The sequence below is a fragment of the Magnolia sinica genome, chromosome 19, assembly GCF_029962835.1.
Source record: "Magnolia sinica isolate HGM2019 chromosome 19, MsV1, whole genome shotgun sequence".
NCBI classification, from domain to species: domain Eukaryota; kingdom Viridiplantae; phylum Streptophyta; class Magnoliopsida; order Magnoliales; family Magnoliaceae; genus Magnolia; species Magnolia sinica.
Window position 1 is genome coordinate 30,049,340 of NC_080591.1, and position 14,292 is coordinate 30,063,631.

Consider the following 14,292-nt stretch of genomic DNA (forward strand, 5'->3'; position numbering starts at 1 on the left):
ATGCAATCACATATTCGCATATGCGATCGCATTTGACAGCATTGGGTATGATTAACTGGAACCCAGTGGTCAGAGATGTCACGGAAGAGGAAGAACCAGAAGTTTTGGAGCTGATGAATCGCCTGTCATCAATTATGGAGAAGGATGATTTTCTTCTTTGGAGATGGGACCTGTCTAAAACCTTCTCGGTTAAGTTGTTGGCCCAAAGATTGATCCCTGAGAAAGAGTCCAGCTCCGATGGGCTGGGTTTGGAAATCTACGGCCCCTCCCAGGGATATAGTGTTCCTGTGGCTAGCTGGTCATGATCACATCTTAATGGTGGATCGCCTTCAATGCCATAACATGACAATAGTCAACGGGTACAGCTTATGTTTGAGGAATGCTGAAAATGTGAACCATCTCATCCATTGCTGTTTCTCACAATCAGTGTGGACGTGGCTGTTGCGGCAGTTCCAGGAGGTTTGGATCATGCCAAGCACAATCCAACAACTGTTCGACACTTGGATAATTCAGCATTCGTGTAAAGGGCGCAAAGGTGGCAAATGTACTTCATTGCAGTCCTATGGGTGATATGCAAGGAGCAAAACAATTGCACCTTCAAGGGTCTCTGTTCTTCAGTTACATTCATGATCTGTAGAGTTAAACATCTTGTTTTCCCATTGGCAGAAGCAGTGGTTTTGCCTCCTCCATATCGTCTTGAGGAAGGCCCCCTCTCTTGATTGGTCTGCAAGTTTGTAAGTTTCTTCCTTTGGGCCTTTTCTTGCTAAGAAAAGTCCTTATTGCCGATCCAAAAAAAAAAAATTGTCTTCTATACGTGGCAGGTAGGATTTATACCATTAAAATGGAAAATGGCATCCGAGTGCTCTTTGGAGCAGAGAAGGCGGGAAATAGAATCTTGCATTATGCTTTGACGCTTCCCAAGCAGCCCAAAATGGATTGTGGCACACATTTTGGGACTTCAAAAGGTACCCATGCCACTCCGATGATGAGCAACATATGTGAAACTTAAATAACAATTTATGATATGAATAAAACACAATTATGACAAAGATACCCAGAAAGAGTGGGTAAATATATTTACACAGTGGAACATAAACACTCCCATAAAGGAATAAGATATTAAGCACTCAACAGAAAATTGTGTTGTTAAGAAATACCGAGGCAGAATGAGTAAAATATGACTATAAAAATTAAATATAAACACTTAATATGATATAAATACCCCAATGCAGAGTCGTACAATGACAAAGCTAACCGTAAAATATGAGTACAATAATGAAACAACATATTTAACAAATAACAAGAGGATTATCACACTGTCATCATTTATTTCAAGCATATTCAAATTCTAATGGAAAACAGGCTCAGTAAGATAAAGTAATGCCAGAAGGTAAGGGTCCAAAATATGTAAGATTTCCTGAACTCCATGGAGGAATAAACAATCCATTCAGAAATACAGGGTAAAAAAACAAAATATATGACAAATCACAAGTATGAACAGGATGATCACTCACAGCCAAGCCTTCAATGGCACCAAGGTGAGATCTGAAATGTTTAGCAAACTCTATGCCAATAGACTTTTTCTTCCAGAACTTCAAATGACCTAAGAAACAAAGAGTTAAAAATAAGTACGCTAACAAGAAACAGTCTGGCAACAGATACATTTTTATTTTTATTTTTTTTAAGGGCTTCTGGCAACAGATACATGAACGAAAATGCATAAAATAGAATTTCCTGGTTAAAATTATTTTTTGTAAATTACTTCTACTTTCAGGAAGCCTCGTGATTCCATCAAAATCAGTGACAATAGCTGCATTTATCCAAAAATAAATAAATAAGTTGCCAATTTAAACATGCAAATCTTATTTTTTATTCATATGAAGCATGCCACCCCTCTCTTTGTCGATACTAATAACTGCAGAGTATTAGAATCCCATATCATGTGCTCATGATTTGACTCAATCTTGTAATAGTTCCTCAAGGTTTTTTAAAATTTTGGAGGGAGAGAGAGAGTAAGATATCAATGTTGTCAAAATCATTATCGTATCACAAATCGTAATAGTATTAAATCACAGATCTTATCATAAATTTTAAGATTTTTTCTGATTTTCTTAAAAAATCAAAAAAATACAGATAGGTCAGCAAAACTTAAAAACTCATCAATCATCTATTTCGCATCAATATACACCAAGTAATACATATCATGATAGTGTTAAAGACTTCTAGTCTTTCCTTTTTTACCTTAAAAACATACAAGAATCATTTTAATAATTTATCTTCTTTTTACCTTTCTTGAGTGAAAAATCGTGTTGGAAAAAGTGGGATTTGATTTAGTGGACCAATGAAAAACTACATGTTGATTTCTAATTATCATTACCATAATACATATAGGTAAACATGTTCACAACCATCCATAAAATCATTTCAGATAACTCATAGATCAATTTGAGAAAAAGCTCCATGAATTAACGTTGAAGAAAAGATCAATAATTTAATCTCTTATAAAGAACAAAATAAAATAATTGACATGTTCCAAACGATTCTTAATGCCCCTACCAATTTAAAGATACAAAACGAAAGCCAATTTAGAGAGAGAAGGAGAGAGAACAAGTATAATTTGAATTGTAAATCGGTGTTTGAATTGCAAATCATAGAATCGTAGGATTCATCTAAAAAGGGATTCAAGATGGGATTCAAATCGTCTTGCCTAAGATTCAACTCAAATCTCCAATCGCGAATTGAAAATCATAGGATTTTGGCAACCGTACATCCTTAAAGATCATCACTTCAGGCAAACAAAATCATGAGTACAGTTTCTCAGAGCAGATTACCAATCAACATTAACCCAACCGAATCAGCACTTCAAGATGAAACCTTCATGAAAACATTTCATTTATTGCACAGAGTAATGCATTCTAGCTCCCTATTAGTTTTTCGAGATGAAAAAAGTTGCCCAAGGGCTGGAGGGAAGTGCTCAGTCTTGAATGCTTCATCAATTACGACACAATTGGTAAAGCGAGTAGAGGAAAGAGGGCTAGATCGAGGAAGGCACATTCTCAATGATTTTTTTTTTTTCTTTATTGAAGGGTAAAGTATAAATTTTATTCAAAGAAACTTGAAAAACAAGCCACAAAGACAAAAAAAATGGACTAATTACAACCTAGAATGGAGCATGCAACTGAAATATCAACATTACAGCAACTAGAAGCCCATTCTATGATATCCCTTTTAACTTTCCAACAGGATTCCTCCCAGGGGCTATCATGGAATGTCAGAGAGCTGGGGAACAAAGACAAAAGGGCTCAGGTAAGGAAAGTTTGTAAGAAATCTAAGGCGGAAATTATGAGTCCGAGTTTCAGACAGTGGACAGGAGCTTGATAGATTCTATCTGGGGTGTCGGGAACAAGGAATGGGTCACAGTGGATGCAATTGGGTCTGCGGGAGGCATCATTGTTGCGTGGAATGCTGATCTTTGGAAGAAGGTGGATGTTTATACTGGTACTTTTTCCATTTCTATTCAGTTCCGTGAGATTTCTTTTGGATTCCAATGGGTTTTCACAGCATAGTATGGTCCTTGCACTCCTAGTCTGAGGGATAGTTTCTGGCCTGAGCTGGACAGCGTTAGTCAGAGATGGACTGATCCTTGGTGCATTGGGGGGGATTACAATGTCATCAGATTCAGTCCTGAGAAATCAAATGGAAGCAGAATCACCTGTGGTCTGTCTAATTTCGCAGATTGGGTGACCCATAATGACCTAGTGGATCTTCCTTTGGAAGGGGCTAAATATACTTAGGGCCTGTTTGTTAACGCTGAATGCACTTAATGCGGAATTGGGAAAATGTTCTGTGTTTAGTGGTGTTTGTTAATGCGTCGTTAATGCGGAAGAAGGAAAGCGCTAAGTGGTTTTTCACTGAATTATTTCTAGGAATCTTGCTTAATGGTGAATGCGGAATGCGCTCAGCGAATTTTTCATTAAACAAAAAATTTTGCTCCCAAAATTACCCCTTTCAAGTTACTAAGGCAATTTTTTCTCTTTAAATTGTTTGCACAATACAAAATCAACTTTTAACCTGTGAAACTTCTTTATGCCCCACCATGATGTATGTGTTTCATCCATTTTTAAAGATCATTTTAGGGCTTCATACCAAAAATGAGAGGAATACAAATCTCAGGTGGACCATACCACAGGAAAACAATAGTGATTGGATATCCACCATTAAAATTCTCCTAAGACCCAATGTACCGTTTATTTGACATCCAATCTGTTGATTTGGTCATATAGACCTGGATGAATGGAAAAAACAAAGATCAGCTTGATCCAAAACTTTTAATGGTCAACGTTCATTCAATACTGTTTTCATGTAATGTGGTCCACTTGAGATTGGGATATACCTCATTGTTGGTCTCATACCATAAAATGATCTGGAAACATAGATGGACGGCATGGATGAAACACATACATCTTGGTGGGGCCCATAGAGCAACCACCATCATCCACTGGCTGGTGGTAGGGGGAGTAGCCAATCCGCTTCGGACGCAGATTGGATACTGACAAGTTGCGTAGCGAGACTCGCTATTGAAGTGATGTCATCAAGTTTTGTGGACCCGATCATGTATGTGTTGTATCTATATCGTTCATCCATTTGGAAATATAATTTTAGGTAAAGATCCAAAGAATGAATCAAATCCAAAGCTCCATTGGACCTCACTACAGAAAACAGTGGGGAGAGTGACGCCCACCATTAAAAACTTAAATAGGCCACAAAAGTTTTTGTTCAAGCTAATATTTGTTTTTTCCCTTCTTTCATGTCTGTGTTAACTTATGAACAGGTTGGATTTCAAATAAAAATCACAGTGAGCCTTAGGAAGGTTTCAACAGTAGGCATCAATCTTGCCACTGTTTTTTTGTGGTGGGGTCAACTACATATTTGGATCTACCTCATTCTTTAACTCATGCTCTAAAATTAAATCTCCAAATAGATGGACGGTGTAGATAAAGCACATACATCATAGTGGGCCCACATACATCATAGTGGGCCCATGGACGTCACTTCGGTAGTGAATCTCGCTATTCAACCTGTCAATAGCTAATCCGCGTCCAAGTAGGATGCGGATTGGTTGGTATACCTCACACCAACTGTATAGCTGCTGTATTGACATCAGCAAGTTCTGTGGGTCCCTTCATGAGGTATGTGTTATATCCAAAACATCCATCTATTTGGCGAGATCGTATTAAAGCTTGAGACGAAAAATAAGCTACAAAAAGTAGCGGGGGATTGAACGTCTAACATTGAAACCCTTTTTGGGGTCACGGAAGTTTTGGATCAATATGATTTTTTTTTTCCTCTTCATATAGGTATTTGTGACCTTGTGAACATATTGGATGGAAAATAAACTTAAATAGGCCACGGAAGTTTTGGATCAATATGTTTTCACTTCATCCAATTGGGAATGACCTTATAAACGGTTTGGATAGCATATAAATATAAGGTGGGCCTTATTTGAAGGTTTTGTTGCTACTGGTGTTCAATCCTATACAACACATAGTGACAATCTTCCCACTAAGAGGAATTGAGGGCCTTATGATGATATTTTAGTTTTTTATTAAGTATTTTAGTTTATTTGAATTAAATATAATGATTTTATTTTCATTTAATAAAAAATAATTTCTTTATAATGTAAAACATTTCCAAACGAGAAATAGGGGCAAATGTGTCAAATTAACATATTTCAGACATTTAAGATGTTTGTTAACAAACAGTTTGTTTCAGATTCAGTACTTAATTTTTAGACTTCAACCATAATTATCAAACAAGTTTTTTTACTTCAGATTTCAGATTCAGGTTTTAGATTTCAGATTCTGGTTTCAGATTTCAAATTCGGTCTTTAAACTTTAGATTTAACAAACGGGGCCTTAGTCCAACGGCCACCAAAAAGCAATTTTGCGAGAATGGACAGGTTTTTGGTTTCGGCTGCATGGATTGAAAAATCCCCGCTGGTATCTCAGCACAGCTTGCCTAGGATCATTTCCGATCATCGTCCCATAATTCTCGATTTGGGGGAGGACGATTGGGGGCCAAGACCTTTTAGGTTTGAGGCCGCTTGGCTGGAAATTAAAGGCTTCAAGTACCTGGTAGCTAGCTGGTGGAATTATTTTGTGGTGGAGGGATATGCGAGATTCAAGATCGCCAAGAAACTCCCAACTATTGAAAAGCAAGATTATTACTTGGAAGAAGGAGGTCCTTGGAAACCAAGAGGCGGAGTTCAACAGGATCTTAGAAGAAATCCATGAGCTTGAAGTAATAGAAGAGGGTGGTGGCTTATCCACGGATCAAAGGGGCAAAAAAGAGAAGCCCTTTCTACTCGTTATGCAAAGCGGGTAAGAGAAGAGGAAATTAGGTGGCGTCGGAGATCTAGAGAGATATGGATCAAGGAAGGAGACAAGACTACTCACAAAGTCTCCAATATCTTTATAAATGGGAAACGGACGACATATAAGAGTAGAATTTGTGATCCTATGGTTTGGTTTTATGAGAACCTTCTATTAGGAGATCAGTGGGAAAGGCCACATTTGGACAATCTTCAATTCCAAACTCTTTCATTTAATGATTCCTTGATGCTCGAAGCGGATAGCGAAATAGTAAATAAAAGCATCCTTAGATTCGATGTGGCGAGATAAGGCGCCAGGGCCTTACGGATTCCCTATGCTTTTCTTTAAAAAGTTTTAGTAGTTAAAAAAGGATGTCATGGAATTTATCTTTGAATTCTATGAGCGAGGCCGGCTTTCTATTGAGCTCGGAGCGACCTTTGTTGCCCTTATTCCCAAAGTTGCAAGGGCATAACAACTTAAAGACTTCAGACCTATTAGCTTGATGGGGGCATTGCACAAGATTTTGGCCAAAGTTTTGGCTTTGAGATCTATAAATGTGCTTGGCAAGGTTATTTCTCAGAACCAGGGAGCATTTGTTGGGGGAAGACAAATCTTAGATTGCGTTCTTATCGCCCATGAGTGCATTCGTGCAAGGTATATGGAGAGAAAGATTGGTATTGTATGCAAGTTGGAGATCGAAAAGATGTATGATCATATCGACAGGAGGTTCTTGGATTACATGTTGGATGGCTAGGATCCCACCAAAGATGGAGAGGGTGGATGCGGGCTTGTGTACATTCCGCATCTTTCTCTATTTTGATTAATGGGTCTCATAAACTTCTAGGGGCCTAAGACAAGCGAATCCTTTATCTTCGTACTTATTTGTTGTTGTTGGGGAAGTTCTTAACAAGATGCTCATCAAGGGTGAGGAGAACAAAGTCATTAGTCGATTCAAGGTTGCTAATAATAGTTTTTCTTTTTCTCATCTACAGTATGCAGATGATACCCTCCTATTTTGTGATGCAGACTTGGTTTCAATAGATAATCTTCAAAGAATTATTGTTTGTTTTGAGGCGGTTTCGAGTTTGAAGATTAATGATGCAAAGTCGGAAATGTTAGGAATTCATGTGAATAGTTGAGATCTCCTTCCTTTTGTCAGATCCTTTGGATGTAAGATAGGAGACTCCCCATCAACATACTTAGGTTTCCCGTTGTGCATTGGTAAGGCTCCTATACATCATGAACCAAGGTTATTGAAAGAATCGAGAGGAAGCTTGCTAGATGGAGAACTCACTATCTTTCATATGGCAGTCATCTAACCCTCAAGATAACCTTCGCTAACATGCCAATCTACTGCTTGTCGCCTTTTAAATGCCCTCAATTGGCCCTCAAAAGGTTAGAAAAGTTAAGAAGAGATTTCTTTTTCTTTTTCTTTTTTTCTCTGGGGTGGTGTGGAGGGAGCTCATTGCAAGTATGGTGTGCCGCATGGCGGGTGTTTCGTTAGAACATCCTCACTTTATAGAGCTTCATCCATTTGGAAGGCAATTGCAACAACTGAGCATTTGGTGCAAAAAGGAATTACTTTTTCTCTTGGCAATGGTCATCACATCAAGTTTTGGGTCGATATTTGGTGTGGGGTTAGAGCATTACAAGATCTCTTTCCTAGACTGGCCCGTATTGCTCTTGACCGATTTGTGTCTATAGCCGATTGTTTCTCCTTGTGCGACGACTCCATTGTTTGGAATCCTCCCTATCGCAGGAATTTGACGGATTTAGAAACTGAAGATCTACTGGACCTGATCGAATATCTAAAAAAATTATGCCTTCAAGTCAATATTCCAATTTCCAACTCCATGTAATGGACTGCTCATAGTTCGGGTAAATTTTCGGTGAGAACGCATTATGATCTAATAACTACGCCTAACAACTCTTGCGAACCCCCTCACCCTTTCCACCATTAATATTATGGTGCCCCTCCTATTGTTGTGTTCATTTGGTTGGTGGGTAGGAGGATTCTCACCATTGACAATCTTCAAAGACGATCCCTTATCCTGCCAAACATTTATTTGATGTGCATGCGAGAAGCGGAGTCGATTGACCATCTCTTTATTCATTGTCCATTTGTGAGAAAGATTTGGGACTACTACTTCCTTTCTCTCGGCGCTATGTGGGTTATGCCAATAGCTGTGGAGGATCTCCTCTGGGGGTGGCATGAGGGAGAATTGGGGAAATCTAGAAGATTCAAATGGAGACTCCATATTATGGCCATCATGTGGGTGGTTTGGGGAGCTAGAAAAGCATGTTGCTTTCGCAATGAATCTTTATCAGTAGAGGAGGCCATTTGCAGAATCAAAGGCCTTGCTTCAAGATGGGCAGCCTATGTAAAAACAACCTAGACTTTCTGGGGGGTTTCTTTTCTTTTTGCTTTGTATTTTCTTTCGCATCTTCTAGTGTGTTTCTCAATAAAATTTACTGTTATCTCTCAATAATAATAATAATAAGCGGCTGAGGAGATGGAGAGTGTACCATTTTGGAACAGTACTTAAGTGAGATGAAGTTAGAATGTTTCATGTCCCCTAGTAGTATAATGTTACCGGACAAAATAAACCTCAATGGAGATGGAAGCAGGAGTGCATGTCAGCATATGGCAACAGTGTTGCATAGAAGGGAGATGAGCATTAGTATTAGAAACACATTGGGAATGCCTGACTTAAGACACCCCCACCTAATTCAGGTTGCTAGGGTAATTAACCCAGTCAACACCCAAGAAATTGTCTTGTGGTAATTTTCTGACATTTGCACAATTTTGGCTAGGTTCCTTTACTCAATTGAACCCAGACTAGTCCCATACCTAACCCCAAACTACACCACCCAACCACTGGAAATGCTAAAGGTTTGTTCTTTGGGCTAAATTATGTGGGCTGGATTGTATTTGGGCCTAGGCAGGCCCAATGGCATTATATTTAATTTCTTGGCTATGAGAATAAAGAGAGGAGGGACGTCTGGACCCTAGAACATCTCTCCTTCTTGTCTCCCTCATTTTCATCCAATCCGCATTCATGCTAATTCTCTTCCTAGTGCTGGATTTTCGCATGGTATCAAAGCATTGATTCATACTCTTGCATAACTCAAAGCATTCAAACCTTGCTGGGCTGAAGGGAATCAAAATTTGGTTGTTCTGAGTGGGGTAAACCTGCTCATATTTTTACAGATAGAGAACCAGTTGGGTTCTCCCCTGATTGTCGCATGTGGCTGTGAAATTGATCCTTTGTGATCCTCTTTCCTTCTCGACCAGTTGAGTCGAGATCTGGTAGTGGAAACCAGATTTCGTTGGTGATTGAATCGGTTGGGTCCATCATCTGATGCAGAATATCTGGCCGTTGGAACCAAAACTGTATGAGAATGATGTATGGTTTGAAGACTAGTTAAGGCTATGATTTTTCCAGATTTGCACAAGATTTTTCTTTTTAGAATTGATTGTTGATTGTGGAAGAGAATTCTTGCTGGATTTGTGTGCTATTGTGGTTAATCAGGAAATTACATATTACTAAAGTATCTGCAATCATGGCTGCTCATGTGAGTTATTCAAAACCGGAATTCAAAATCAACAACCAACAATGCCTTCTGTCAAACTGAGAGGTGCTGAAAATCTCGCCTAGGCCCGCTCCATGAAGATTTTCCTCCAATCCAAGAAAAAACTAAAACATCTAACAGATGTTGGGCCCACAGACGATGATAACGCATACTTGCTATGGAAGGAAGATGATTGCCAAGTCATGACCTGGCTATTTCATAGCATGGGGGAGAATGTGTACCGCAATATCATGTGTGCGGAAACTGCTGAATGAGATACTCTTCAACAGTTGTATTCCAATGAGAAGAACATCCAATGGCTATATGACATATTCAGAGAATTTCAGACCATGAGATAGGGGGGAAATCTTCACAAGCACTGTGCACGATTCTGTGGATTATTTGATGAGTGGAAATTGCACCATCCACTCACTCAAGGCATCGCCCAGCAACAGCATCAGCGGGAGGAAATTGGAGTTTCTCTTTTCCTCACTATCATTCCACCCATAGGCCCATCTCCAGGTGAGTGAGTGTGTAACTCCCTTGTCCATGTCTTTGTTGGAGTGCTACATGTCTCAGCGCCTTCATCCTCATCAACGCCACCATCATCAAGTGAAAATGCATCCTTAATCACTGCCAAAGGAGGACGAGGTAATGGACGGGCTGCTAGCCATGGTGGCCGTTCAGGAGGAAGAGGACACGGACATGGTTTCCCTGGTGACTCAGCTGGACAACTGGCATGCCAGCAGTTTGTATCTACTGCAAGAATATGAATCATACAATAACAAGGGTTGGGAACTTCTTGGCAAGGCTAGGGTACCCCAACCTCACTGAGCATATCCCACACTATACACCGGTGATGGTCCTTCTGCTGGTGGCGGCTCTTCTAGCACTAATGACTCCAAGATGATTCCATTCTTCCAAGGCGACTACTAGAAACTTCTTGGGGAAACTATGACGATTGACCCTTCTTCCACCTCGACTTCTCTCACCAACTCAAGTATGTCACCTTTGATGGTTGATTCCAGGGCCACCGATCACATGACAAATACACTTTCATTACTCTCCTCCCTAGACACCTCAGTTTCTTTGATGTAGGACGAATGGCCTAGATTAATATGCAATAGCAAGATCATAAAACAGTTCAATTTAAGTAACCAAAATACAAATTTCAAGCTTTTCCTTCACCAATTAAAATTTTTAGATTTACACTAAGGCATAAGTTCAAACCATAAGCATCCCACAATGCACGTGGCTATAAAATATTGTTAGGAAAAGCCCAATGGGAAGTAAAACTCCCCATCTAGCATAATGATGGGTTTATTACAATCCCACGTTCATATAAAAGACATGCACCAAATTAAGAGATTTAAAGGTATAAGGTTGTCTGGTTATTGTAGGGTGGTTTTGAATGGATGGGGTTCGGATTGGAGGGAATTAGAGTGTGGATGGCTAGGTTTAAGGAGGATAGAATTGGGGAATTAGGCTTTTAGGGATAGGGTTTGAAATTGGGAGTGGGAAATTTAGGGGTGTTGATGTAGGATGGAGGAATTAGGGTTTTGGATGGCTAAGGGTGATGAATTTGAAAGATGAGAAATTTGGGATTTGGGAAATTTGGGGATTTGACAGATTGGGGCAAATTGGAATTCTAGGTTTAGGGGTTTTAAAGAAGGGGTTGTATGGGTTTAATGTGCGAGGTATGGAGAAGGAAATGAGAAAAGATTTAAGGGAAAAGGGAGCCCACACGTGGCTAACCATACGGACGCACGTGCGTGCGGATGTGCGTGGGGAAAGAGGGATGGAATGGGTTTGGTTGTTGATGGAAGAAGAAAGAAGGAAAAGAAAAGAAGATGATGACGAGAAAAGAGGGATGAGAGAGAGAAGAGATATCTACCTTGAATCGAAGAAAACAAAAGAAAAATACTTGTAGACTCACTCCACGTGGGTCTCACACCCTCTCCAATCTTTGGAGATGCAAGGAGGCTTTCTCACAAAGCCATGAAAGAGTTCCTCTTTCTTTTTTTCTTTTCTCCAAAACTATGGTAGAAAAAAAAAAAAGGCCTTCTCTGCAAGGTTGATGCATGTAGACTTCCTCTGCAAGGTCCCCATGGATAAATGCATTCTTAACATCAAGTTGAAACAAGGGTCAGAATAAATTGACAGCCAAGGAGATCACAACACGAATAAAATTAAGCTTAGCCATTGAAGATAATGTCTCGAAGTAATCCACACCATGAGTTTGCATGTAGCCCCTAGCAACAAGACAAGCTTTATAGCAATCAATGGAGCCATCTAGAAAGAACTTGATCGTGTAAACCCATCAACATCCAATAGCTTTATGACCTGAAAAAAGAGGCACAAGCTCCCAAGTATGATTCTTCTCAAGAGCAGACATTTCTTCTATCATTGCCTTTGTCCAGTCACAACTTTGAATAACATGTGAGAGAGATCGAGGAATGGTCTGTGACGAAAGGGAAGCTGCAAACGACTGACAGGACGGTGAAAGATGATCATATGAAATAAAATTACTAATGGGGTGCTAAGTACAAGATCGTGACCCTTTGCACAAGGCAATGGGAAAATCCAGACTCGAGATAAGAGAGTCACTTGAGCCAACATCCAAGGTGAGTGGAAGGGTAGATGGCTTAGCTTGTGAAGATTTATCTCGACAATGATACACTCGCAGAGGCTTAAGGTCACCCAAATCACCACATGATGTTAAATGGATGGGAGAGGAGTTTCCCCATGATCACTAGTGGAAAGAGGAAGAGGATAAGAGTCATGCTCCGCCTGACTCGCAAGAGGATCACAAAGGGATCGACCAGGAGCTGAGAAAAAATGAACATCCTCAAAGAAAGTCACATCGACAAAGACATTTCTTGCAAGTCGAAGGGTCAGAACATTTATACCATTTCTGGCTCTGAGTGTATCCTAAGAAGACACATTTAATTGCCCTGGGCTAATTTTATCATTACTTCCATTCAAAATTTGAACAAAGCATGTGCAACTAAAAACTTTAGGTGGTAGAGAGAAGGCATTGTTATGAGGATACAGTATGGTAAATGAAGATTTATAAGACAAGATATATGAGAGTACAATTAATAAGAAAAGTAGTTGTTAGAAGGGCATCACCCCAAAAATATTTAGTTAGATGCATACCAAGGATAAGGGTGCGGGCAACTTTAAGAAGATGACGATTCTTTCATTCTATGATACCATTTTGTCACGACATCCGAGACAAAATACCATGCTCTTGCAAGGAACTCCCCCTCAAAGGAAAAAATAATAATAATAATAATAATCAAAATAGAGGGTTTTGATTGAACATTGAAACTGAGTGCACATTAAACGCTTCACTTTTACATTTCAAAAGATAAACCCAAGTCATGCGTGAATATAATCATATCACTAAAGGTAACAAAATATCTAAATCCAAAAGTGGAGGTAACTGGGGCTGGTCTCCAGACATCCGAGTGAACTAGTCCAAAAGGTTGAGGTTTCCTCCCAGAAAAGCAAAAAGGAAACATAGCACAATGATGTTTAGAAAATTCACAAATATCACAACATAAAGGTTTAGTGACAAATAATGGGAGAAATAAAAGTCTCGATCTAACTAATGATGGGTGGCCTATGCAGCAATGTCACCATGTCATAGACGCGATCCAAAGAAAGGGTACTATAAGTGGCAATGGGTGTATTATTGAGAAGATAAACGCCTCCTCGCTCATGCCCCCCACCAACAACTCTCTTCGTATGTAAGCCCCGGAACAAACAATGAGAACGGAAGAAGGTAATGGAGCAATTCAATGATTTAGTAAGAGAGCTATCAGATAATAAGTTTAATAGAAAATAAGGCACATGCAAGATTGATGACAAAGGCAAAGAAGGAGAAATAAGGATGAAACCAATCCTAAATATGATAGTTTGGGTTCCATCTACGACTATGACATACTGAGAGTGGGGAGAATGAGAAGAAGAAGAAAAGAATAATGACTTACCAATCATATGGGAGGATGCTTTAGAGTCTATGACCCAAGAGATAGGAGAGGATGACATAAGGAGAGCGACACCTGACTGGGCTGAAGTTGCGTGAGAAGGTTCAGGAACATCATGAACATGAAGCCGGATCAAGGCATCATATACAGCCCAAGAAATGATGAGAGACTCCTCTGAAGAAGATTGCTCAACTGTTGGGGTGGAAGATTGTCCCTCAAGAGCAATTGTGGAAGTAACAGAAGCAGTGGCACACGTAGGACGACCATGGAGCTGCCAACAATAATCAATGATTTGATTGGTTCCACCGCAATGTGAACAAATGTGGAAACCATCATATCCCCGTCCACGTCTA

At 39.6% G+C, this 14,292-nt stretch overlaps 1 protein-coding gene across 2 annotated transcripts in view; it reads right to left on the minus strand.

Annotated features, from left to right (window-relative positions):
- LOC131234341 (peptidyl-prolyl cis-trans isomerase CYP71) overlaps positions 1 to 14,292 on the minus strand; it is a 52,869-nt gene that overhangs the window by 24,941 nt on the left and 13,636 nt on the right. For both annotated transcript variants that reach the window (XM_058231149.1, XM_058231150.1), the window contains one exon: positions 1,515 to 1,603. In XM_058231149.1, the coding sequence (XP_058087132.1) occupies positions 1,515 to 1,603 (89 nt within the window). The remainder of the gene's footprint in view (positions 1 to 1,514; positions 1,604 to 14,292) is intronic.